The 24,437-nt window shown below is 38.1% G+C and overlaps 1 protein-coding gene and 1 long non-coding RNA gene across 4 annotated transcripts; one reads left to right on the plus strand and one right to left on the minus strand.

The window, feature by feature from the left end:
- Window positions 1-14,055: 14,055 nt before the first annotated feature.
- LOC110800402 (dual specificity protein phosphatase 1) lies at window positions 14,056-20,543 on the minus strand. 2 transcript variants are annotated; one of them, XM_022005713.2, is made up of 7 exons: window positions 20,395-20,543; window positions 19,294-19,440; window positions 19,060-19,195; window positions 15,288-15,408; window positions 14,649-14,794; window positions 14,446-14,474; window positions 14,056-14,315 (listed from the first exon to the last, which is right to left on the minus strand). In XM_022005713.2, exons 2-7 carry the CDS (start codon window positions 19,399-19,401, stop codon window positions 14,277-14,279), a joined length of 579 nt encoding a protein of 192 aa, XP_021861405.1. In that variant the 5' UTR covers window positions 19,402-19,440; window positions 20,395-20,543; the 3' UTR covers window positions 14,056-14,276. The 2 variants fall into 2 exon arrangements, with proteins under 2 accessions (XP_021861405.1, XP_021861411.1); XM_022005719.2 differs by lacking the exon at window positions 14,446-14,474.
- A 945-nt stretch (window positions 20,544-21,488) lies between these two features.
- On the plus strand, window positions 21,489-23,720 carry LOC130470256 (uncharacterized). Of its 2 annotated transcripts, XR_008930235.1 has the most exons (3): window positions 21,489-21,589; window positions 21,813-21,945; window positions 23,305-23,720. It is a non-coding gene; the product is annotated as an uncharacterized lncRNA (long non-coding RNA). The 2 variants fall into 2 exon arrangements; XR_008930234.1 differs by having other exon boundaries at window positions 21,813-23,720.
- Window positions 23,721-24,437: the final 717 nt, after the last annotated feature.

The following is a 24,437-nucleotide window of genomic DNA, read 5'->3' on the forward strand; positions in this document are numbered from 1 at the left end:
CCTCCAACGGAGTTTTATCTCTCCTATGTCTCTCTGCCTCTCTACCACCAGCATCTCCACCAGAGATTTCTTGATAGTATCGGTCACTCACACTGTCAACAAGTGCTTCAATTAGGACAATTTGTTTTGTTACCATCAACAATTCACCCTAGACGACTAGACAAATTGAAATCGAGTAGTCAAGAACAGAGTTACCTGGTTCGTGGTTCGCTTCGGTACGGGGTACGGGTTCGGGTTCGCGGTTCGCGGGTAGCTGATTTTAGGTTCGCGAGAGGGTTATGGTTTTGTGTGTGTGTGTGTGTGTGTTTTAGTGTCATTCAAATTGAGGGTTAAATTCTTAAGTGCAGAATCTGACTTTGATTCACTAAGTAAGGACAAAGATCAAATATTCAATAATAATAATAATAATAATAATAATAACAATAACAATAACAATAATAGTAGTAGTAGTAATAATAATAATAATAATAATAATAATAATAATAATAATAGTAGTTGTATTATTAAGGTTGAAGAATAATATACAAAAGTAATATGCTATAATAATTGAAGAGTAATATACGAAGAGTAATAGAATTGTTAGCACTTAGTAAAGTCAATTGTCAATAAAATAACACTTAATAGACTAATGGGCCCACACCCATGAGGCCATGTGTAGACACCTACTTTTGTCCCCATTTCCGAAAGGGAAGGTTCGATGATGAAAGCGTAAATCTCCACTTGACAACGCATCTCCTATAAAATAAACGAATCTCAATTCCCCTTTTCATTTCACCCGAAACCTGCTATTTATGGAAACCTGCTAAAAATAGTAACTGCCGTAAAGGGTAGCTTCTAAAAGTGGCAAGTCATAAAAGATAGAAACCTGTCAGAATTAGGTGTTGCACTCCAACATAAATCCTAAATGAGATAGAAAACTGCGAGAATCCTATTCCTAATATGATTCGGAAATAAGAGTTACGTATTAATTAAAATCCTAACGAGCCTAGAGTTCGTAACGGGCCCAGACGCATTCCGTTATGAAATTGATACGCACTAAAAGACTCGATTAAGTCTCATACAATGACAAAGAAACGGCCCAAACAGCAATTTCAACGCCCAGCCCTGGGCGCTGAAATTGCCTGGATCCTATTTCCAACGCCCAGAGCTGGGCGCCGAAATCTTTGACGCCCAGCCCTGGGCGCTGAAAATACTCGGTACGTGTTTTTTCCTAATTCTTTGTGGATTAGAACTCTGCAATTCTATCTTTCCACGAACTCTTCCCTATAAATAGACCCCTAAATTCGACGTGAAAAGAACACACAACAACACATAATTATATTCTGAGTATTGACTCCAACCCTTAGCCTAAGCCTCACGCTGCGAAACTGTTCACGCGTTCTGTCGCAATCGATCCATAAATCGAACAGAACGTATCTTGTCCCATAATTGAGATTCGTTAAATAAAAAGGAGAAATAGCAAAGTCAAAGTGGTTAGTTTTCTGAGAACCGTGACGCACCTCTCAAGGGTGCGTCGTAATGTGTCCCTTTTCGATGATTTAACTACTTTCCTCGCCCTTTTTATGAACTGTTAAACTAACCTAATCTGATTGTTCTATCACGCCTAACAAATATGATATTTTTGGGAAATCGGATTATCATGCTAGGTCCCTTAATGCTATTTAAATCAGATAATCACGATCGAATTAGTATTATATGTTGCATATTGCTAAAATCAACTCAGATTAGTTTAATAGTTAACGCATGTCCCTTCAATTATTTTTGCTGAGCTAGTAAGGATATCCTGCCTCTGGAGTTATCGACGAGCGAAGTACTCCTCTCGGTAGTTACAGTCCCCCGAACCCTCAATCTCTACCTTGCGGGTGTATGTTGAGAGATCCCCACACCAGGGATCACAAGGGAACCTACGGCCGTCGTGGTCAAACATAATTGCACCCCCTTTATGTCACGATAACCGGGTTTTGTCAGTTTTTCTCATTGTCGTTAAAAACTGAATGGCGACTCCTATATTACTAGTCAATTGGGTGTAAACTCACAGGAAATCCAATTACACTTGATTGAATAAAAAAAATCGTCACACCCACGAGGGACGATGTCACGCATTAGCCTCGTGCTTTTTCGACCCCCTCACAGTGGCGACTCCACTGGGGATAGTGAAGGAAACACTCGTGCTTGTAGGTAATCAAAATAGCCGAAGGGGGAAACGATCCTACCCCGCGTTTATTTCCCCATCAAGTTGGGACGACCTGAAAATCAGCATATTAATGTGAACGGGCAGAACCGCATAACGAATCTCGGCTCCTTCGGGAGTTGGGACTAAGGATACCTTTTTTCGCCAATAGGGGGGTGCATACGCCGCGCATGTTGCCCACTCGGTACTTGTGCAGGTAGTACACCTATCCCGAACCCAATCGCTCGCTCATTAGGTCCCTCTCGCCTGCATGTCCCCTTGGCTTGCACTTGCGGGTTGGCCTCTTGAGCGAAATTCGTCTGTTGAAGACACTACCTCGACCGGGGCATGTGTTGGATCTACGATAGAAGCGGTACCAAGCCAGGCGCAAATACTACCCATAGAAGCCTATCATAAACTATGTGACATATTTAATTTTCAAATCCATGTTTGTAATGTAGTTATGTGTAGCGAACTATGTGACTATGTTATGATTGTGCGTACGAATAATGCTAGACAAATAATGCTAGAAAACCAACGACCTTAAAAATTGCCCAAACATTCATAAACCAATTTGCCAAAGAGTTATACCGAAATACGCGTTCCGCAAACCCGAACGATCGCCACAAAAATAAGCGACGCTTGGGATGGCCTGTAACGAATCCCACAAACGCTGCACAACGCGTAAAGGACGTTATAAGGCAAGCACGCAAAATTAAAGTCGCAAAAACAAAAGTATACGTTAACAGAAAACGAGAACCAGCCAGGGACGCATTTTCAACGCCCCTGGCTGGGCGCCACAATTTCTCACGCCCACTGCTGGGCGCTGAAGTTGTTGCCTGGCCTTTTGGTCAGGCACAGCAGCCTCGGTGCCCGCGCATGAGAAAATATACGTAGCAAAAAAAAACTTTTCGTAAAAATTGCTGCAAGGGCGTATGAAAAGGCACTCGACTCTAAAAGCGACTAAAAAATAAAAAAATAAATAACTCTTTGTGTCGTTGTTAGGCCTCCTACGACGACAATGCTTGGCACCAAAACCGAGCATGCTAATTAAACGACCTTGAATGTCACATGGGCAAAATATTCAAAAAATAATGTTCGAATAAAGTCTTCAAGAAAAAAAAAAAATGTTCAAATAAATCCGAGTCTAGACTAGGCTATGCCAAAGTACAATCCGAATCCTAAGTCTTAGTTGTCTTATCCATAGAATCGGTCCTAATGCTTGGTGTCGTTCTGCAAGTTAAAAGGTTAAACCATGTTGAGTCTCCCTTCCTAACATTTAAATCAATAAAGCACCCATATGTAATTGCCATCCCTTGCTAGGAATCCACGGCCTCAATACTCTCTCTCACCAATAAAATATATTATAGTATTTGCAAAATGAAAACGGTCACATTCTGGAAATCATTCCCCCATAGTCGCACAACCCCCAAAGTGAACCTAAGGTGTTAATACCATTGGCAAAGAAAAAATTAATGGCCCCAAGGCTTATAATCACATTGGGTCACGACTATCATAGTCCTCTCGAGTCACTCGCTCCTTGAAATACTACTAAGTACGGACTAAAAGATTTTCCATGAATGCAACATGACTAACCATGAAAGTACCCAAATCGGCATACCATAAGGCTACCATTGGGGTAAAGCAATACACACTAAGAGGGAAGCCGCACTAATGATTCTAGTCTTGCAAAAATAAAAATTCGATCTCCCCAATTAACTACCTTGCCAGCATTAAGCAAAATGGCGCATGACAAATGAACACCCAAGGGTTAAAATCTAAAGTGTCAACCAACGAAAGTTATGGTCCAATAAATCTAAACCTTAAAGTTGCTTGGTCAAGTGTTATAGGCTTACGCCACGTCATTATTTTGAGTCTAGGCCACCTCCTTATTCATACACGGGTTATAATCAGAAAGATTAATGAAAGTTTGAGTCTAAGTCACAACTTCCAGTTAAAATCCGAGAAACTGGAATCTGAAAAAGAAGCAAAATGGATATTTTCAATGTAATTCTTTCGTTAAATTTCAATAAGGTAAAAACAACATTTTGAATCTACGCTATTTGCACATCTTAAGAAACGACTAAATACGCTTGCAAAGTAAGAAAAAATTAAAAGTCCACCCTAGGCCAACTAAAATTAAAGGTCCACCCTAGGCCTACTAAAGTTAAAAGGTCCACTATAGGCCTACCAAACGAGGCTCACTCAGTCTCGCCTCGTGACTCAAAGACCACAACCATCTACCTCTTAGCCCAAATAAAAAATTTTGAAGGATTTATGTTGGGGAGAAATCCCAAGCAAAAAGAAAAAAGAGAAAGAGAAAAGGGAGAGCGAAAAGAGCCATGAAATACTTAGCCCGTACCTCCCAAAGTACGAAATCTACCCAAGTAAACGAAGGAAAAGAATTGAGTCAACCAATCCAAATCATAAAATTCTACGATGTCTACCCTTTCCAATCCTTATGCCCTTAGACGCCTTCGCTCTGGGGTCCCTGTTCAGCTCATTTAACCCATCCATGTTCTCATTGCCATAACCCAAGAAACCATTACCTCGACTCTTGTTCTCGAACTTGTTGTCAACCGCAAACCACGCACGGCCATTGACACGCGTGTCATACCCATTATTTCCAAAGCCCAAACCTGTTCTTACACCACCATTAGCATAATGACCATATAACTTGTGTGGATACATCCTGTTGATATACCCTTGAGCCGTCCCCATGCTACTCATTGGCCTTGATTGATGTAAACTCGTGACACTAGCTTGAGGCTGCAAATTGTGAGTCCTAGCAGATATAATCCTCATGCTTGACCAATACCTATACAAATTATCCTATCTCATTCAACCCATCTTTCAAACCGTCTTGAGTCACGAGTAAAAAAAAAAGGAAGACAAATGAAAAGTACAAAAAAATAATAAATAATAAAAAAGCAAACTTTGCAAAGCGCCTCTAAAGTTAGTCTAAAAAGAAAAAGAAGCATTCAGCGCACCAAAAAAAGATCCGCCCAGAAAACATTTTCAGCGCCCACCGTTGGGCGCCGAAATCTTTAGCGCCACAGCCTGAGCGCTGAATCTCCCTGCTTGCTAAATTTTGTCCAGAAGTGCTCGTCATTTTATCCGCACATGCACGGAAAAATAACGAACACTTGGAGGGGTACATCACGTATTCAGATATACGTACCACCAAAAAAAATATACATGTACTCAAAAAATAAAACAAATAAACAAAATTTTGGTCTACGGCAAAGCAGCAGATTAAAATAATAATAAACTTCACTTATTCTACCGTTTCAAATAATATGTTTTCACCTCAGAACGTACTTGTTTAAAATCGGCATTCTAAGAAACCATTTTCTAGGCTAAGAATTACGCAAGACCTGATTCCAAATTAAATCTATTTAAGGCGGATACGTAGGCAATCCATAATTCGGTCCAACCAATTTGCAAAAATATTAAAGCCTATAGAAAAACAAGAATAAAAAATAGAAGTCCCTTATTGAAATTTAATTACTTGCAATCCAAGTCGAAAGAAAAATGAAAGTCAAAGGAAGAATCCAAGTCATCAAAATGCCAAAATTAATGAGCACACATCGAAAAATAATAAGGGCACGTACCCTTGCCAGAAGGAGCACTCACACTCCTAGGCACTTAGCCAAGACTCAAAAGATCGCTTTGCCTCAATTGAATGGGGGCTAGCGCAAGCGTCCATGACCTCTAAAGTATTCGACTTGACCCCCCTAAAGCGAACTAACTCACTTAAAGACTTTCTTTCACCACTAGACATGGTCGTTCGCTTAAAGACCTTCTTTCACCACTAGACACAGTCATAATTGCCAACAAGTAATAAAGGTAGTAAGCTTGCAATAAAGAGGATTGTTCTACGGCGTCGCCCCATCGTTCCTTCAAACTCAGGGCACCCGTTCATGGTAATTCAAATGCTTGCGAATCTCCTTTGAAAAAAATAAGACATTGTCAATAGGACTTGGCACTTAACCAAGGCTCACCCTACTCAGACATATGACACGGGCATCTAAAATCGAAATCTAAAAGCATCATTAATGGGAAGACATAACAGCAACTAGGGGCTAAAAATTGAAATGAAAGAGCTAGGGAAATAACTAAGTATACCTTGACCTTTTGTACAGACATACACCAAGTAAATCTAAGTCAATTTGAAAACGGTTTATATTCCCGCAATTCTGGAAAAGATGGTCCTAAAAGCCTAAAGCATATGCCAAACGGGCACAAGTAATATCTTGACGCCTGCACCCTGGCTTCCAGCAAATCCTTAGACAGCGTTCCAAAAATCGTAACAGTATTTTGATTCACTCATGTAATCCTGTACGAACCCTTCTATAAGTCAACTTACTTAGGACACCTCGGATTGTACACAGTAGGACTGGGATTTTAAATAATTTTCAAATGATTTTTAAAGACTTCTTCGAACATAATAAAGTGTCGTTGGTTTAAGCTTAGTATGCGTCTATCCCGATGTTGCAAGTGAGTAAAAAAGATTTCTAAATATGATTATGGGTAAAAGAAAGGCACCTAACTTTTGGTCAAGGCATACTTCAACATGTGACTACCTTGACCATGGCAATGTCGCATAATACGACATTTACAAGAGAAGTAGCAGATCACTACTCGAACGTACCTCGCACTAAACGAGTCTGGTTCAAACTGTTCATGATCCATGTCACCATGAAACCATAAAAACGTATGCCAAGCATTATAACACCAAGCCAATCCCGTAGCTACAATTGGGGGCTTGAGAAAAACACTCTAAAAATGCTCGAAATGACGATTTTATCGCAAATTCTCGACGCTAATGCTATACATATGTCATAGGGGCTCAATCCTAAGCTTTAATCGTGCAAAACGAACCTTAGAATGGCTACAACCCCTCCCAAATTCTAAAGCACTACTTAGAATACATAGAGTCACCCCACTAACAAGGGTAACTGAAAATCGCGAGTCACCAAAACTCCGATCAAACCACTGCACATAACGCTCGCCCTATAAAGCGCCCGTTACACAGTCTACATCGTTCCAAAGCAAAAGCGAAAGAAAAAAAAATCAAAAAAAAACTGTCAAAGTTCTGCCCAGAAATCATTTTCAACGCCCAGAGCTGGGCGCCGATATCTTTAACGCCCCAGCCTGGGCGCTGAATATCTCTGCTTGCTAAATCTTGCCCTGATATAAAAACAAGAAAGAAACACCTATGAATCCTCGCATCGAACGAAGTAATAAGCCGTGCAAACCCACGCAGAAGGTGCTACACTTATTCGAGCACCTGAACAAGGCATGATGAAATACTCCAATGCAAAAAGTAATAATGATATCCCAACACCTGGAGGAATGTTCTAAGACACGTCGTTAGGCCACACAAGCGTACGTCGCACCATAAAGTTTAATCATCCCACGGTACAAGTCTAAAAAAGAGAGTAAGGCATACTGCACTAATGCGGGCACGACCAAAGAGTATGTGTAAAAGAGGCAAAGACTACTTATCGCCCAAATTCAAAATGCAAGCCACACGACTTCTACATTAAGGATTGAAGGTAGCAAAATATTACCTACCACGAAAGGGATAGCTCGCACCTACACGAGCGGAACCCCAGGGCATCTTTCTCGAAAGAACCTACAAAAATTGTACGCCAAAAGGAAGCATCCCAACATGCATACTTGGGGGCCCCAAGCTACGAAACAACCATAGCAAAATAAAAAAAAATCTCGAAGCAAATGTTTGAATAATCGAAAGGGCACGATGTTTGAGCCCACCTCGTGAATAGGCCTGAACCCTACTAAGCTTCTAAGCAAACTATTCGAAATCAGTCATTGCTCAAAAAAAAATGATTCAAGCAAACTGATTAATGGAACCGCACACAACGGCCATTCTATGAACGCTCGTTCGCACGTACATATCATCATTCTAAATATCGAACATTCACGAACGCGTTCAAAAGAAAAAAAAAGAAAACGAACGAACAAGAGGTCAACTGTGTCATCAAGAAACCTCGCCAGAAATTATTTTCAGCGCCCAGCGCTGGGCGCCGAAATCTTTAACGCCCAGGCATGGGCGCCGAAAATGAACCCAGGCTCAAAAAAGGCCCTAACTTCTATTTGGCCCTGCCGCATCAATTTGACTCGAAAATTGCCAATTTCCTTACTGAAAGTTGCACCTCACGACTTTGTCAAGAGTAGCACACCACTACGAAGATCGCTCGCACTTACGAGCACGATCCCAAACACAATCAAGGAAATTACAGAATGCGTATCCCCAAAGAACCTCTTTGACAAGAACTGACCGCCAAGCACGAGTACTTGGTCGCTCGAAAGAAAAAATATACCTCAAAAAAAAAGGTATGCAAAGTTAAAACAATATTCCCAGACTACGCTGTACAAAGTCCCGTGTTTGGATAATCTCAAAAGAAAAAGAACCGGTTTACGAACTCAAGACAAAGGTCGCCGTTGATACTTATACATGGTCCCCCAATCAAGGACCTAGGTAGTGGCAAAATTGAGCCGTAAGGACTAGCTCAAAACCATGAAGGAAGATGACCACGAGACTGTGGTCCATCTAAACACATTGTCAACCCACATTCAGGTTGCAACTAAATCCGAGCATCCCTCGGAAGAATTCGCTCCTATAAGAATGAATAAAAAGAAATCAAAAGAAAAAAATGAAATAGGAACTTGCCCATCTTCATTCGGCAAGATCGCGTCACCAACCGCGCGAGTTCCCAAATCAAAAAAACGAATTCAGGGACGTCCACCCTTAGCGGACAGGGCTCGCCCACCCTCAGCGGGCGGGGTCTGCGTCACTAGCCGCGCAGGTCCTCAGTTTTCGACAAAAATAAAGTCTTCAAATTTAAAATAGGCTCGCCATCTTCAGCCGGCGGGGTCTACGGCGCAAACCACGTAGGTCCTTATTTTCAAAAAAGCAAAACAAATTTCAAAATAGATTCGTCCACTTCTATCGGACGGGGTGTCCACCCTTAGCGGACAAGGTTCGCCATCTTTAGCCGGCGGGGTCTACGTCACAAACCGCGTAGGTCCTTATTTTCAAATCTTTAAAACAGATTCGTCCACTTCTATCGGACGGGGTGTCCACCCTTAGCGAACAGGCTCGCCATCTTTAGCCGGCGGGGTCTGCGCCATCAAATCGCGCAGGTCCTTAGTCGCTGCAGCGATAACTTTTGCTGGATTTTCCTTCGTTTTACGTCCTATAAAAACAAGGGTGCTGGATTTTCCTTCGTTTTACATCCTATAAAAACAAGGGTGCTGGATTTTCCTTCGTTTTACGTCCTATAAAACAAGGGGGTTTTCTCGTTTAACTAGCCTTGAAAATGAGAATCTTTAAAAACACTTTTACCTCGTGATTGGGCTTGGCCAGGCCCAATTACACTTTATAGCTTTGATTTCGAAAACATCTGTAGCTACTCCCAATGACAAAGTGAGGGAGTTTCTACGCACCTTTAGATCCTTCCAATGACAAAGTGAGGAAGTTTCTATACTATCAGTTGACAAATCCCAATGACACGTGAGGGATATGTCGACACTTCAAGTGATGACCCTTAAGTCAAATGTTATCACTCGGGGGCTCGTGAGACCCTCGCAAAACAGGTCACATATACCATGGCTTGTGTGACGCACTCCGTCTAATACTTTGACCATCGTCTTACTCCAAGACTCAGTCAAAGTGGGGGCTAACTGTAGACACCTACTTTTGTCCCCATTCCCGAAAGGGAAGGTTCGATGATGAAAGCGTAAATCTCCACTTGACAACGCATCTCCTATAAAATAAACGAATCTCAATTCCCCTTTTCATTTCACCCGAAACCTGCTATTTATGGAAACCTGCTAAAAATAGTAACTGTCGTAAAGGGTAGCTTCTAAAAGTGGCAAGTCATAAAAGATAGAAACCTGTCAGAATTAGGTGTTGCACTCCAACATAAATCCTAAATGAGATAGAAAACTGCGAGAATCCTATTCCTAATATGATTCGGAAATAAGAGTTACGTATTAATTAAAATCCTAACGAGCCTAGAGTTCGTAATGGGCCCAGACGCATTCCGTTATGAAATTGATACGCACTAAAAGACTCGATTAAGTCTCATACACTCCGGATTCTAAGAATCCGAATCTGACAAAGAAACGGCCCAAACAGCAATTTCAACGCCCAGCCCTGGGCGCTGAAATTGCCTGGATCCTATTTCCAACGCCCAGAGCTGGGCGCCGAAATTTTGACGCCCAGCCCTGGGCGCTGAAAATACTCGGTACGTGTTTTTTCCTAATTCTTTGTGGATTAGAACTCTGCAATTCTATCTTTCCACGAACTCTTCCCTATAAATAGACCCCTAAATTCGACGTGAAAAGAACACACAACAACACATAATTATATTCTGAGTATTGACTCCAACCCTTAGCCTAAGCCTCACGCTGCGAAACTGTTCACGCGTTCTGTCGCAATCGATCCATAAATCGAACAGAACGTATCCTGTCCCATAATTGAGATTCGTTAAATAAAAAGGAGAAATAGCAAAGTCAAAGTGGTTAGTTTTCTGAGAACCGTGACGCACCTCTCAAGGGTGCGTCGTAATGTGTCCCTTTTCGATGATTTAACTGCTTTCCTCGCCCTTTTTATGAACTGTTAAACTAACCTAATCTGATTGTTCTATCACGCCTAACAAATATGATATTTTTGGGAAATCGGATTATCATGCTAGGTCCCTTAATGCTATTTAAATCAGATAATCACGATCGAATTAGTATTATATGTTGCATATTGCTAAAATCAACTCAGATTAGTTTAATAGTTAACGCATGTCCCTTCAATTATTTATGTAGAGCTAGTAAGGATATCCTGCATCTGGAGTTATCGACGAGCGAAGTACTCCTCTCGGTAGTTACAGTCCCCCGAACCCTCAATCTCTACCTTGCGGGTGTATGTTGAGAGATCCCCACACCAGGGATCACAAGGGAACCTACGGCCGTCGTGGTCAAACATAATTGCACCCCCTTTATGTCACGATAACCGGGTTTTGTCAGTTTTTCTCATTGTCGTTAAAAACTGAATGGCGACTCCTATATTACTAGTCAATTGAGTGTAAACTCACAGGAAATCCAATTACACTTGATTGAATAAAAAGAATCGTCACACCCACGAGGGACGAGGTCACGCATTAGCCTCGTGCTTTTTCGACCCCCTCACACCATGACCCATGTCACCATGTGCAGACAAAAAGTACAAAATGAAGTAAAAAAATAAAACAAATAAAAAAAATCCATCATCTTCATTCTTCGAGTTCCAGGTTCTTCGGCATCCATGGTTGTTTATTTTTAGCAAGATGAAAAAACAACAAAACACCAATTTCCAGTGGCAATCAACTCGTATGTCCTTCTCAATCAAAAGCCCCAACATATTATATCTTCTATCTCCTTCCCGGACCTTCAATCGTTTAAACTAGGGTTTTGGTTTGGTTCGCAAAACATCGCGAATTGGTACGGGCGAACCGGTTCGCGGGGGTTAGGCGCGAACCAGGTAACGCTGGTCAAGAATGTCATTCGGCTCAAAGGTGATCAAATCCCCTTAATCCTCCAAACTCCATGAGTGTATGCAGTTCATATGAGAGTCATCAGGAGAGAAGTTCTTCAACCTCCCTTCTAACCTCCACTTCTGCCACATTATGAACAATTGATAATCTCTTAGACACAACCTCTTCCTTTTTCCTAACCGAAACTCTTCGCCATTAAATAACTTCTCAATGGAAAATTGTTTACTCAAACGCATCAATGATAGGATAATCGTGATGATTGATGCATTAACTTGATAATCAATCAACTTCCAATAAAAATTTATTGAGCTCCAAAGACCATGATCTCATAGCAAGAGTATAGTAGAAAATTTGTCCCAAACAACCCAAATTAGCAATCCCCACCAACAATTAGATCAAATGCCATTGCAATTAGAACAATCTCCGGTCAAATTACAATTAAAATTCATGCTTAAATAAATCAAGCATATAAAAAATCTAACAATTACATGTTGAATTTGAATCATAAATCAACACCAACAAAAGGAGCCTAAATCAATTAGTACTCACTAGACATGTTCAATGTGTTGGAGGCCCTTTAAAACCCCGAATCAAGCCCTTTATTTTTATAAGTGAATGGGGCTCTTAAAGAGTTAATGACAAATGGTTTCTTAAAGGGTTGGGTTGGGTTGGGCCCTTACTGGGGTTTTAATGAGAACCACCAATTCTACCGAACTGGGCTTTCTCGTCTATACAATCATACTTTCTCATTCTCTCTCCCATTTCACTTTCTGTCTCCTCAAAATCTCAAATCATGATTCTACTTAAACTTCTCTCTCTTGAACTGTAAATTGTCCGTCTTTTATCTCGAGAGTTGTTGGGTCTTGTTTGCCGATTAATTCTATATTTTGTTTATTCGATCGTTTTTTAGATTTCTTTTTCATTGTCAAGCAAGGTTTTGTTTTTTGATTCCAATGAGCCACAAGGGCAATCAAGCAAGGTTTTGTAGTTTGGTGAGGAAACATATCAAAGGAGAGGATTCTGGTGAGGTTTAAAGCGAAGAGAGGTTAAGAGACACGACGGTGGTGGAGCAAGTGATGAAGGCCGAATGACAAAATCCAGTGGTGGAGGGTGTTCCAAGAAGAAAGAAAAGCTGGTGGCTTGTCTGTAATATAATGGGGGAATGGCGAATCCTAGTAAAGCTTTTTGTTCCATAGTGAACTACACTCCTCCCATATTTTAATCAGTTTTGTACCCTACATGGTGCATGTATAGTTTGCTTCTTGTGTTCCTATGTTCCTATCTACCTAAAAAATTGGTGCAATCCAACCCAGCCCAGCCCAGCCCAACTGGATCCATATAAGTCCAGCCCAACCCATTAAGTTTGAAAATACAGCTCAACCCAATCTGACCCATTCAGCTTAGCCTAGCATAGCCCTAACCCGGGCCATTGAACAGGTCTAGTACTCCCTATAATTCCAGATTCAGCATCAAGAAGACCAATGTAGAAGAAGCCGATCTTCGCCCCTCATCTCGTTGACAAACCCAAGAACATGGTTTTCAGGCAAACGTGAATTCTTCATTTACGCACTGCGATGATCCCCGTTTACGATTTTGGCGGAGAACCGGGTTGAGCACAACGAAGCAGAGGGAGAAATGGGTTGGTGGTGGGATTTCAAAAGAGAGAGAAAGCGGCATAAACTGGATAGGCACAATCATATGGGAGGAGACTATGGGAGACTTCCATGGAAGATGTGAGGAGAGAGAACAACAACCATGGGTTGTCCATGGGAGAGGGCAAGAAGAAGGAGGTTTTTCTAAAATAAAATTTATATTAAATGAATTTAGACAAATTAGAGTGAGACACGTGTCATATTAACTTATTAATCCGATTACAAACAGGTTGAAGATTATTTTGGGAAGATACAAATACCACGCGGAGCTTAGATTATTCTTAGATTAGTAAAAGATGAGACTGTTATTCGAAGAATGGATAAAGGTTGGATTATAAACAACAAAATTTCCTTCTTAATTTTAACAGTTAATTCAATACAACTTATTATTATAAACAACAAAATTTCCTTCTTAATTTTAACAGTTAATTCAATACAACTTAATAGTTCTACACTTCCGAGTCATCTTAGGTCACAAAATAATGTTAATGTTTCTATTGCACAATTGATCAAAGTTTTGGGGCCAACTTGCCCCAACTAAAAGTAAAGAGACTTGGTTGAACAATTGATGAAAGTCTTGGAGACAATTTGCCACTTTGCCACAATACTATACTTCCTATTAAACATGGTTACAACAACAAAAATATATGACTATTAATTTCGATAAAGAGAGTAGTTATGTAAAAATAAAGCATATACTATAAGTTCCTCAGTTGAAGCATGCGCCATTACAAAGTAGTGAAGTACTAATGCAGAAGGTAAATTTCAATTTATTACAGAATACGGCACAGAAATCACTTAGTATACAAGTATAAATATTAAATAAGATATGGTGTGTTCGTTGATACATACACTTTTGGTTTCAGAACTGTCATTGATATTTGATCTACAAGCCACTCACATTTCTCCGCAACCCTCAATCGGGACATTCCTTGGCTGCAAGCAGTTGATAATTTGATATTGTTAAATAAGATATGGGAGGGGAGGGGAGGGGGGTTGAGCAGGAATGTCATGGTATTGTCTCAAAATTGCACTTAGTTTTGTTACTGTCTACTCGATAACCAACCTGACTAGCTGATTCTTGTGTCTTGGAAACTGATAAACGAAGCAGAAAGATGAAGTAGAAGAGATGGTCCAGATGGAAACAAGGAAAGCCCAAAGAAGAATACAAGAGCATGATTAAACAAGACTTAGGATAAGGCAAACGAATGACAAATAGAGCAGAGATAACAATTATTTAAGGGAATAGATTCAGTAAGAACTACACACCTCGTAGTGATTGTTCATACTTCTGAAGCTGCTTTATGAAGCCGGCATTAGGTGATGCCTGCGGTCTTTTGCTTCTCACATATTCAAGAGCTTGAGATAGAATCATGCCACGTTTCTTGATCAGATAAGCAAGAATTATTGTCACACTGCACGGCAAAAGAAACAACTCATAGTATTTTATCCACTGTCAGTATCAGCAAAAAGGATCACATAGCCAGCAATGAGAAATACTCATCTCTCAACTTTCAAATTGAGAAAGCAACATAACAATCAGACTTGAGTGGCTGGCTGCAGCTTGCTTAATCTATGAACGAGAATGAGAATGCTGCGCTCACTTTCAGTTCCAGGGGCATATTCTCAATATGTGATGCTCAATACCTAATTTTGTGAACCAAAATTTTGCTAAAATCATGTTCCATCAAAGGGTCCCAACTACACACAAACCAACGGATATCCTACAGAATAAAAAGCAGGCTTTGATTTGAAATTAATTTTGATTAAACCCTGTATTCAGTTCCCATTAACACCTGTGTTTATGTCTACAAAAATTAGGAAAAACACAGCATCACTCGTATATATGAAACCTGTTTCTCAACTATCAGTCCTCAGACAATGATCATTTGATAATATATAGGCTACCTTCTAGATCTCCCCACAAAGCAGTGAACAAATACTCCGCCACCTGACCTTTTAGCTTCCTCAATGAAATCAATACATTCATCAAAGTACTGACATAGATCAGTATCTTCTCTGTCCGCAACTACCTCGATACCAAAAATGAAGAAAAAAGGAGAGAAACAATCAGACCAGTAAGCCAATAAGAAATTTAATATATTTGCATTTCATTTCAGAAATTAATATTCCAACATTAGATCAACATATACTTAAAACCGAAAGACCTTAATAAATGAAAAGTACGTTTAGATGAGACATGAAACCTAGTCTAAGGAACAAACAGTAGAAATGTAGAATAACTTGATACAGTATATAAGGACATAAGAAACTCAACTATATCAATCAATAGGCAGAGGGGTGATTTACATATAGGATTTTTTGTCAGAAAAGACCTTTCAAAGTCAAAAAATTGTGACAAATGACCTTATCAAAAAAAAGTTGTGAGATAGGACCTAAAATCGATTTTGTTGTGAATTGGGACCTGCACCCATTTTCAGGTAGTTGACCCGCGCGTGCGTGTCACGTGCCTACTAAAAAATGATTGTTTTTTCCTTTCAGATTTCCCTCAAATTCCCCCCCCCCCCCCCCCCTAAGTCCCTAACTACCTAATAAACCCTAACAAAAAAAAAACTGTGATTATGAACCAAATTAATCAGATTGAGCCGGATACCTCAGGTTCTGATTTTGATCCTATAAATCTTGACCAATTGAAGGCAATTAATGATCGATTAATTCTGAATTTGTTTCTGAAGAATATGGTAGCCAATCAGAAAGTATCCAGGTATGGGAATAAACCGTTTAGATTAGAAAGATCAGATGGAGGGACGTCGGTCAATTGGGATTGAAATACAGATGACATAGCTGGTGGCTGCATTAATTTCTAACTATTGTCTCTTGTCTCAATGTTTTGTTGGGATGGAGGATTAGAAGGATTGCTTCTCTCTCTCTCTCCTCATTGCAATGCCCAGCAGAAGCAAGTTGGCTTAGCTGATTAGGTTCACACAAAGGTTCTGGCCTGGTTTTCTCAGCATCTATTGAAGGCTGATTTGTCTTGCTAGCTTGTTCCATCCCTGACATATTTCCCACTTCGCGACTACATGTTGGTTGGGCTGCTGCAAATGATAACTTTGAACAGAAACATTCTTTAAAGAAAGTATATGGGCTTTATGAACCATTGCTGCCTCAACTTTTGCTTTTGTCTCTTGTAGTATAGATGGTGGTGGACATGAGGCTAGCATGGAAGGATAACTCATACTCTCAAGCCGGATTAGTGCCTTAATCATGTATCCACCTATCTTGACCTTTGGTTAGAATTTATTTTTGTGGAGATGAACCCTAACTTCCACAATAATTAAATTGGACAAATTGAAGCAAATAGATTGGGGATTTTGCTCTTACTTTGTTCGAATAGCAACGAATTGAAAGGGGGAAGCAGCGAAGTTTTATTTTTAAGCAATCGTCCACGAATTGATGAATCTTTACGAAGAAGATGAAATGCAGACAGAACGAAGCAACGAGGAGAGAGAGTGCATATGGTTTTTTTTTTGGGTTTATTAGGTAGTTAAGGGGGGGAATTGGAGGTGGAAATAAGGAAAGAAAAAAAAAATCATTTCTTATTAGGCACGTGACCCGCACGCACGGGTCAACGCCGGAAAAATCAAGTCAACCATCGGAAAATGGGTGCAGGTCCCAATTCACAACAAAAAATCAATTTCAGGTCCTATCTCACAACATTTTTGTATAGGTCCTTTGTCACAAATTCAAATTTTGACTTTAAAAGTCCTTTTTGACAAAAAATCCTTACATGTATCCAATTCAATTTTATTTAGATTTGAATCAAGCAACATCATATTCCAATTGAATATCTGGCCATCTGGTATCAAAAATCTGGAAATGAATATTGGTGAAACTAATAAACAGCATCCATGAATGGAAATACTTGGAAGTTTGAGGACCTTTAGTTCAATACCCATACCCTTAGCAGAGGAGTCGTAAAGATAAGATCTTCTCCTACCGTCAGTGTGTTTGATTGTTGCCTACTCTAGAGATAAAACAAAGGAAAGCATTCAGATATGAATGCAGCAGCGAATAGAGCACTCCATCTGAAGGCCGGGAACAAGAAGCTAGTGATTCAACTAATCACAACCAGCTGTATGGTGCTTATCTTGGAGAAATCAACAAAACAGATGACAAGAAGAATCATGATGGAAGAAAGGAAAAACACTTAGTCGAGCACCTGTCAGTAGCCTGCCTTAAACTGAACATGGGTCACGTTCAGAATGAACTTATTTGGTCCTCTACACCCAAGTGACCACAAAAGCTGAAACGTGTTGGATTTAGTGCTTCAAAATTAGTGTTAGTGGTCCTTAATTTTAGGAACATGAATATTATTAGTGGGCAGTAATGGGTTAGTGGGTTATTCCACATTCTAACAATTTAGTATGTCTATAAGCCTATAAAAGGTTTTTGATGTAACTTAATTAATTAGATTGAATGAAATAGTAGTACAATTGTGCTACATTTCCCCCCTCTCTCATCTCTGTTATAATTTCAATATGGTATTAGAGTCGGGTTAGATCCCTAAAAGAAGGGGGGAGAGAGAATGAGAAGTAAGCCATTGCAGGCTATCTTCCGTTTGTGAGTGAAAAGTTGAATGGGCAAACCACCATGGCAAAAGTGGTTGAAAAAAAAATGTAGATGATGATGATTATGTGCATCATGGGTGAAGAGAAGTCCTTCCCAAGTTCATGCGGGGAGAGGTGCTCCGAAAATATGGTGTCGATGATAATATGCATCAACAAATTGTGTAAAGTGATGAGACGTGCATCACAAATTGAAGTGTATGCAAGATGTGAAATTTGACAAGTACGTCAAATAATTGATAGAATGAAGGTAATTATGGTTATGGCAGAAACAATTTACATGGACTTGACAAGTTGGAGAAAACAGAATACTTTTTGCTTCAACTGCAGATGAAGAAGGCAAGCTCTTCATGGAGCTTGAGAATTGATGTTCTGGTGAAGGTTAAAGGTGAAGGTCGTGAAAATTTGAAGCAAGGGAAAGTGTTGGACTTAGTGCTTCAAAATTTGTGTGTTAGTAGTCCTTACTTTTAGGAACATGAATATTATTAGTGGACAGTAATGGGTTAGTGGGTTATTCTACATTCTAGCAATTTAGTATGTTTATAAGCCTATAAAAGGTTTTTGATGTACTTAACTAATTGGATTGAATGAAATAGTAGTATAATTTTGCTACATTCTTTCTCCTCTCTCATCTCTGTTATAATTTCAATAAAACGTTCTTCCATTTTGTAATCCGCTCTATCAGCTATAATTTCATTGCCTCTCTTTTCTAGCTTGGTGAATGGTGATCTATTAAACCGAAATGCCTCGTATGGAAAGTAAAATTTCAAAACCGAATCTCGGCACAATCTGGATTGCTAGCCACCACGTTCATAGTTCACAATAGATAATATCTATGCAACAAACCTTTTCATGATTGTACACCCTTTAATGACCATGTAAAAACAATTTTCTTTGATATCAAGGGAGAAGCAATCTTTTCCTCAAACTTCTTCTAGTACCTTCAATTCTTTTTGCTTCAACATGACAAGATACCGATGCATACTGTAAATTCTCTTGCATGCAGTTACATTTTAGCTACAATAACACCCATAGGTACAGGACTACAACGTCCTCGCATTGAACTTGAATGAATTTCAAGGGAAATGGATTACCTTCAATGACCTTATATGTGAAGTCATTTGGATAAGCAGGGGCCATCGAACCAGCCACAGTCAAGATGCGAGTAATATTATTCCTCTTCAACGCAGCTTTGTTGTTTGCCGCTCCAATAGACCCTACAAAGAGATCCTGTAAACACCAGAAGAATGAAGTTGCTAAACTTGACATTTTTCAGAAAAAAATCATCACATGGGAAAAGGGAAATGACATGAATTACAAACACTTGCCTCTTCAATTTGACATGGTACATTGTCATCCTTCACAAACCTTGTCGCATAGGCAGCACGCAAAAGTGCTTGTAATCTATTCTTGTAGTAATCATCGAACTGATCCATTCCAAGTAAATCAAACTTTTTTCACCTCTTAAAAAATGCCTAACCACAATCACATTATGAAGTTAACTTTCACAACTTAATATAGTAGTTCAATGTAATTGTAGATAAAATTAGTCCAAAATTAACACCAAATAATTAGAACTATCAATCCACAAAACTTGAAAGTTGCAACGTCCATGAAAAATTGCACATAGTTAGCCGGTGTGCCGGAAATAGCATAGACCCAAGCAACCACTGCCCAACTACCAAAACACTTGTGCATCAAAACTGGTGACCGAATAAGCAAAACTGGTGATTAATTAGGATCTTTACTTCAAAACCCCAAATTTTAATTACTGTTTAACAGAAATTGAAATAAACTGTTGAAATACCACAAGCACAAGCATACTCTTTCATTTGTCCTCATTTGGCAAATTACTCCTTCATTAAAAATTATGCATTGCCCAACACAAATTGTCTTCAGAAACAGTGTTTCCATTTAGCAAAATCGTATCTCCATTGCCTTTAGAAAAAGTGTTTGAATTTGTTAACTTCAACCCCAAATTGTTCAGAAACAAAAAAGAGCAAACCGAATATGCATTTCAACCGAATTTGCTAACTTCAAACATAACTTGTCATCAATATATGTCAGCCAAATCGATAAGATGATAAATTAAGAAAATAATTCATGGGTTTGAATCGAAAATTGTAAATGTTTCACATTAATTTAACAAATTCAGAGTCTTTTTACCATAAATACTCAAATTCAACAATTATTATAGAAAATGAAGGTAATAATATTCAAAACTTTATACAATCCAAACTAACAACAATCAGATGTGCTCAGAAATACAAAGAACAAATTCCTAACTTTTTCTCCAAATTTGACAAATGAATGATTGCAAATTAATGTTACCAATACAGTTGTTCAGAGAAAATCGGAAATTAGGAATCAAGAAATTACGATAAATTGATGGATGAATTAATAAAAGGAATAAGAGGAGAGAGACTGACCTGTGCCAAATATAGTCTCCAATGTCTGTGAAGAAATGAAGAAATCTTCTCTTTACCGTATTTATTTAAGAGATACTATTGTCATTTTTAGTAATTTATCAACTCCACCATCTAATTAAATGCTCCTTCCGTCCCATACTTATAGTCTCGTTTGACCAAAAACACGGATTTTAAGAAAAAATGTAATATAGTACATGGAAAAGTGGAATTAAGTACAAATGATCATTGGGTTGCATGGAAAAGTAGAATAAAGTACATGGGAAAGATAATATACTCCCTCCGTCTCTTTTTGTTTTTTACGTTTGATATTTTTCACGCGTTTTAACGATTAATTAATATGCATCGAGATTCCTCAATTTTTTTATTTAAACAAGATAAATTACGTTTATTTATAATGTTTTCACTTTTATCAAAATTCTGATATTGAAAAATGAGAAAATTTTAATGTTCCAATGAAAAAGTGTGAAAGATTAAATGAACCAATGAATTTAATTGGTTAAAATAATAATTGGACACAAAATTTGATTGAATACTAAGTCATTTATGAGATAATATAAAAGGAAATATGAAGAACATTTTGAAATCTCCAAAAAGGAAACGTAAAGAACAAAAAGAGATGGAGGGAGTAGTACATAAGAAAATGGAATATAGTACATTTGTGGAGTTTACAATGCATTTTTAATTAATATAGTACATTGGGAAGTGGAGACCTTAATAGCCAAAATTAGAAATAGAACTATAATTTTGGGACGCCCAATTTAGAAAATAAGACTATAATTTTGGGACGGATGGAGTAATACATCTAATTTATCCTATAAACCACCATCCTATTAAACAAATAATTTCATAAACCCACCCCACCTCCCACCCCAAAATGACATGGTCCCCACTTGATTAATTATTAAAATATCCATCTAACTTCACTTGCTTTATTATTTTATTTCATTCAATTCTTTTTCTTAATACTCGTGCCCAGCCAAGTGTATCTCTTAAATAAGTACGAAGGGGGGATTAAAAAGTCGAAATGAAGGAAGCGTTTTTCGTAAAAAAAAATCCATTTTTGCCCCTCCCTTTGATTAAATATTACATTATTATGTAAATGCACTCCGTAGAAACCAGTAGCAGTTTCTCGCTCTCTCCCTCACCTTCATAACAAAACCACAACCATCGCCAATCGCAAGAAAAACTCAATAAGGTAAGTACTTTACTACTCAACTTTAAATCGGTTATATGTTAAGATTTACCTTTCATATTTTGTTCATTAATTAGAGTTTTGGATTCGAGTTTCAGTTTAACGTCCATTGTTGGAGATAAGTTAAGTACTTAATTTAATTCAGATTTTTACATGCATGTGTTTATTTATTTGAAATTGGTCTCAAAGTTGGGTTTTTATTTGGTTTAAAGTTATCTGATTGCAGGGGTGTAAGTGACAATCTATTAAATCCTCTAAAAATCAATGATGTGAAGATGTTGAGGCGTTGTTCTCTCTCTTGATATTCCGTGTTATGTCTTATGCGTCTGAATTGAGTGCTTCGATCCGTCTGGAGTCAGGTTCTTTTTCACTCCTATTTTCTTCATTTTTTTCCAATTATATGTAATATTACTCAATATTAAATTAGAATTGGGTTTATTTTATTTTATTCTTTAAACTGATTTTTTCCAATTTGGGTTTTTTTTCTTGAGTACGAAGTGGTTGATCCCCCCCCCCCTAGCATAGATATTTTTCAATTTCTTTTTTAATTAAATACATGATTGTATTTTTCCTTCTTTAAGTTCAATTTGAGTTTTTCTTGATAATTTATTTTTTAAAGTAATAGTAATAGGCGTAGCATGCATCTTTTGCTTGAGTAGTTGAATTTTATAGTATATAGTTCATTGAACTACACTTTATCAATTTCAATTTAATTACGAAAGAGATTCAAGAGTATAGTTTATTGGAAGAGCAAGACAAGCCCTACAATCCACCCAGCTACCAGAAACGTCATTTTGATACTCCATGGAAGCGAATCATATTCCTTAGGAGGAGCTTCATGTTTCCTGGATTCGCAACCTCTCCTAGGCTCCTAGCCCCTCTTCTCTCTTCAGAAACAAAGTACTACGTATATAGTAGTAGTAGTTGTGTAGGAATATTAATTTTGTTTTTTCTTTGGCTTTGTTGCTTTATCTTGAGGAAACTGCGTGAGGCATAAGAGGATTTATAAACCTATTTTAGATGCATGCCTGCAGTTTAACAATATTATTACACTCCATAATATTAATGTCTTAGTTTTCCACTTTAAATTAATTAGAGCATATTAGATAAACTCCAATGGTTACAAAATGGACCTGCACACACAAAAAATGAACATGTGAGCAGGTAGCCCACCATTGGTACAACAATGACATAAGCAGCTGTTAAAACCTTGTAGCTATTTTGGGCTACGTAGCTCAAACAAAATATAGTTCAAAAAAATAAATTATTTAAATTAAATATTATAGGGAGCTAAAAGTATTGTAGCCCACCAATGTGATAATTTATAGTTTTAATCAGTTTTAGTTAGAAATTTGATGTGGCACATAGCCACAACATCTTGTAGCTCACCATTGGAGTTGCTCTTATAATTTTGGTATTTGATCGTTTAACATATTTGAAATTTTTGTGTATGAGAACTCCATGAAGTTCTTCTAGAACAATTCAGAATGACAAAACATTTATAAGGGCCAACCGACAAGGACAAGTTTCTTTTATGGATTTTCTTTCTTATGTAAAATTATAAACACGAATAACATATAAATGGAAAAAATTACCATAACCATAGATGGAGTAAAAGTTGTATAGAGGGTATTACTTCATATAGCTCCTACTTATAAAAACTTTCAATTGAATTTCCTTTGTAATATCTATAGTGTTAATTAATCTGATTTACGCAGCTTCACATATGCAGCCATCTTTGAAAAGAAAGTTTGGGAGAGGTTGTTGCTACAAACTCACGCAATCTTAAGGGGTAATTCTATGACTCGCTACAATTAAATTATACTTGTAACGTATTGCATTATCTTGATTTGAAGAAGCTAATAACTAAATCTGTCATTACCACAAGAATAAAAGAAATATGCTTGTTAGTTGTTAGTGTACAAAAGGTTAATACTTCCAATTGAAGAAGTCCTTCTGAAGCCAAGACAACGCATCATCCTCAATGCAAATAACATAAATAGCAAACAAAGTATATTTGCTTCTCCTTGTAAATATTTGTGTATATAGTTGTATTGTTACTATTTTGTTAGTACTTTGTTGTTTGAAATGTTAATAACACGTTTCATGGTGATTCTTAAATTTTAAAAATAAATTACGTGCATCGCACGTACCAAGTTACTAGTTGTAGGAAAAAGGGGGCCCGACTATTTATTCGTAAACTATGGAATCTTGCTCTATTTGTTCGTAGTAATATTTTAAAACAAGATGATTTATCTGTCATATGATCCTCCTCCTTTTATTTTCTTTCCTTTAATTTTTAAAACTACATTACACATTTTACTTTCTCATTCTGTTTCATTTTCTCCCCGTCTCCAAAATATTGTCTCATTTATATAAAGGATGTCCCTATTTGTTTACCTCATATCTTATTTAGTTTGTGGTTTTCACATGTCTCTCCTCACATACTATTATTTAATCTACGAATTTTTCATGAAATACCCCTGAATTTTGGCGTAATTCACCAAATACCTTCGACTATCAGAAATTCATAAAATACCCCTATTTCAATTCAGACCCAACTGGGCCGGATCGTACATTGTCAAAAATATCCTCTCCAGGGGAGCAGTTGAGCTAACAGATGTCGATGGAACTGAGTTTCGTTCTCTGACGAACATGGACCAACTCAAGAAATTCTATGTCTAGATTCAAATGACATTTCAAAAAGTTTTGTACTTAGAACTACGTTCGGCCTGATTCCTTAACGGGACACGTGTGCAAGCTCATTTCGAGGACTGACCACTTTAATATTCAAAAAAAATTCAAGTCTCCTTAATTAAAGGCATTCTAAAAAGCAATCAATGTCCAAAAC

The sequence above is a fragment of the Spinacia oleracea genome, chromosome 3 (genome assembly GCF_020520425.1).
Source record: "Spinacia oleracea cultivar Varoflay chromosome 3, BTI_SOV_V1, whole genome shotgun sequence".
NCBI classification, from domain to species: Eukaryota; Viridiplantae; Streptophyta; class Magnoliopsida; order Caryophyllales; family Amaranthaceae; genus Spinacia; species Spinacia oleracea.

Bases quoted from the DNA above. Each gene is read 5' to 3' on its own strand.
- LOC110800402 (XM_022005713.2), bottom strand. From the start codon at position 19,401: ATGGATCAGTTCGATGATTACTACAAGAATAGATTACAAGCACTTTTG. The intron at 19,196-19,293 runs GCAAGTGTTTGT...TGGTGTTTACAG, and splicing joins TACCATGTCAAATTGAAGAG to GATCTCTTTGTAGGGTCTAT. The intron at 15,409-19,059 runs GTAATCCATTTC...GTATCGAGGTAG, and splicing joins CACATATAAGGTCATTGAAG to TTGCGGACAGAGAAGATACT.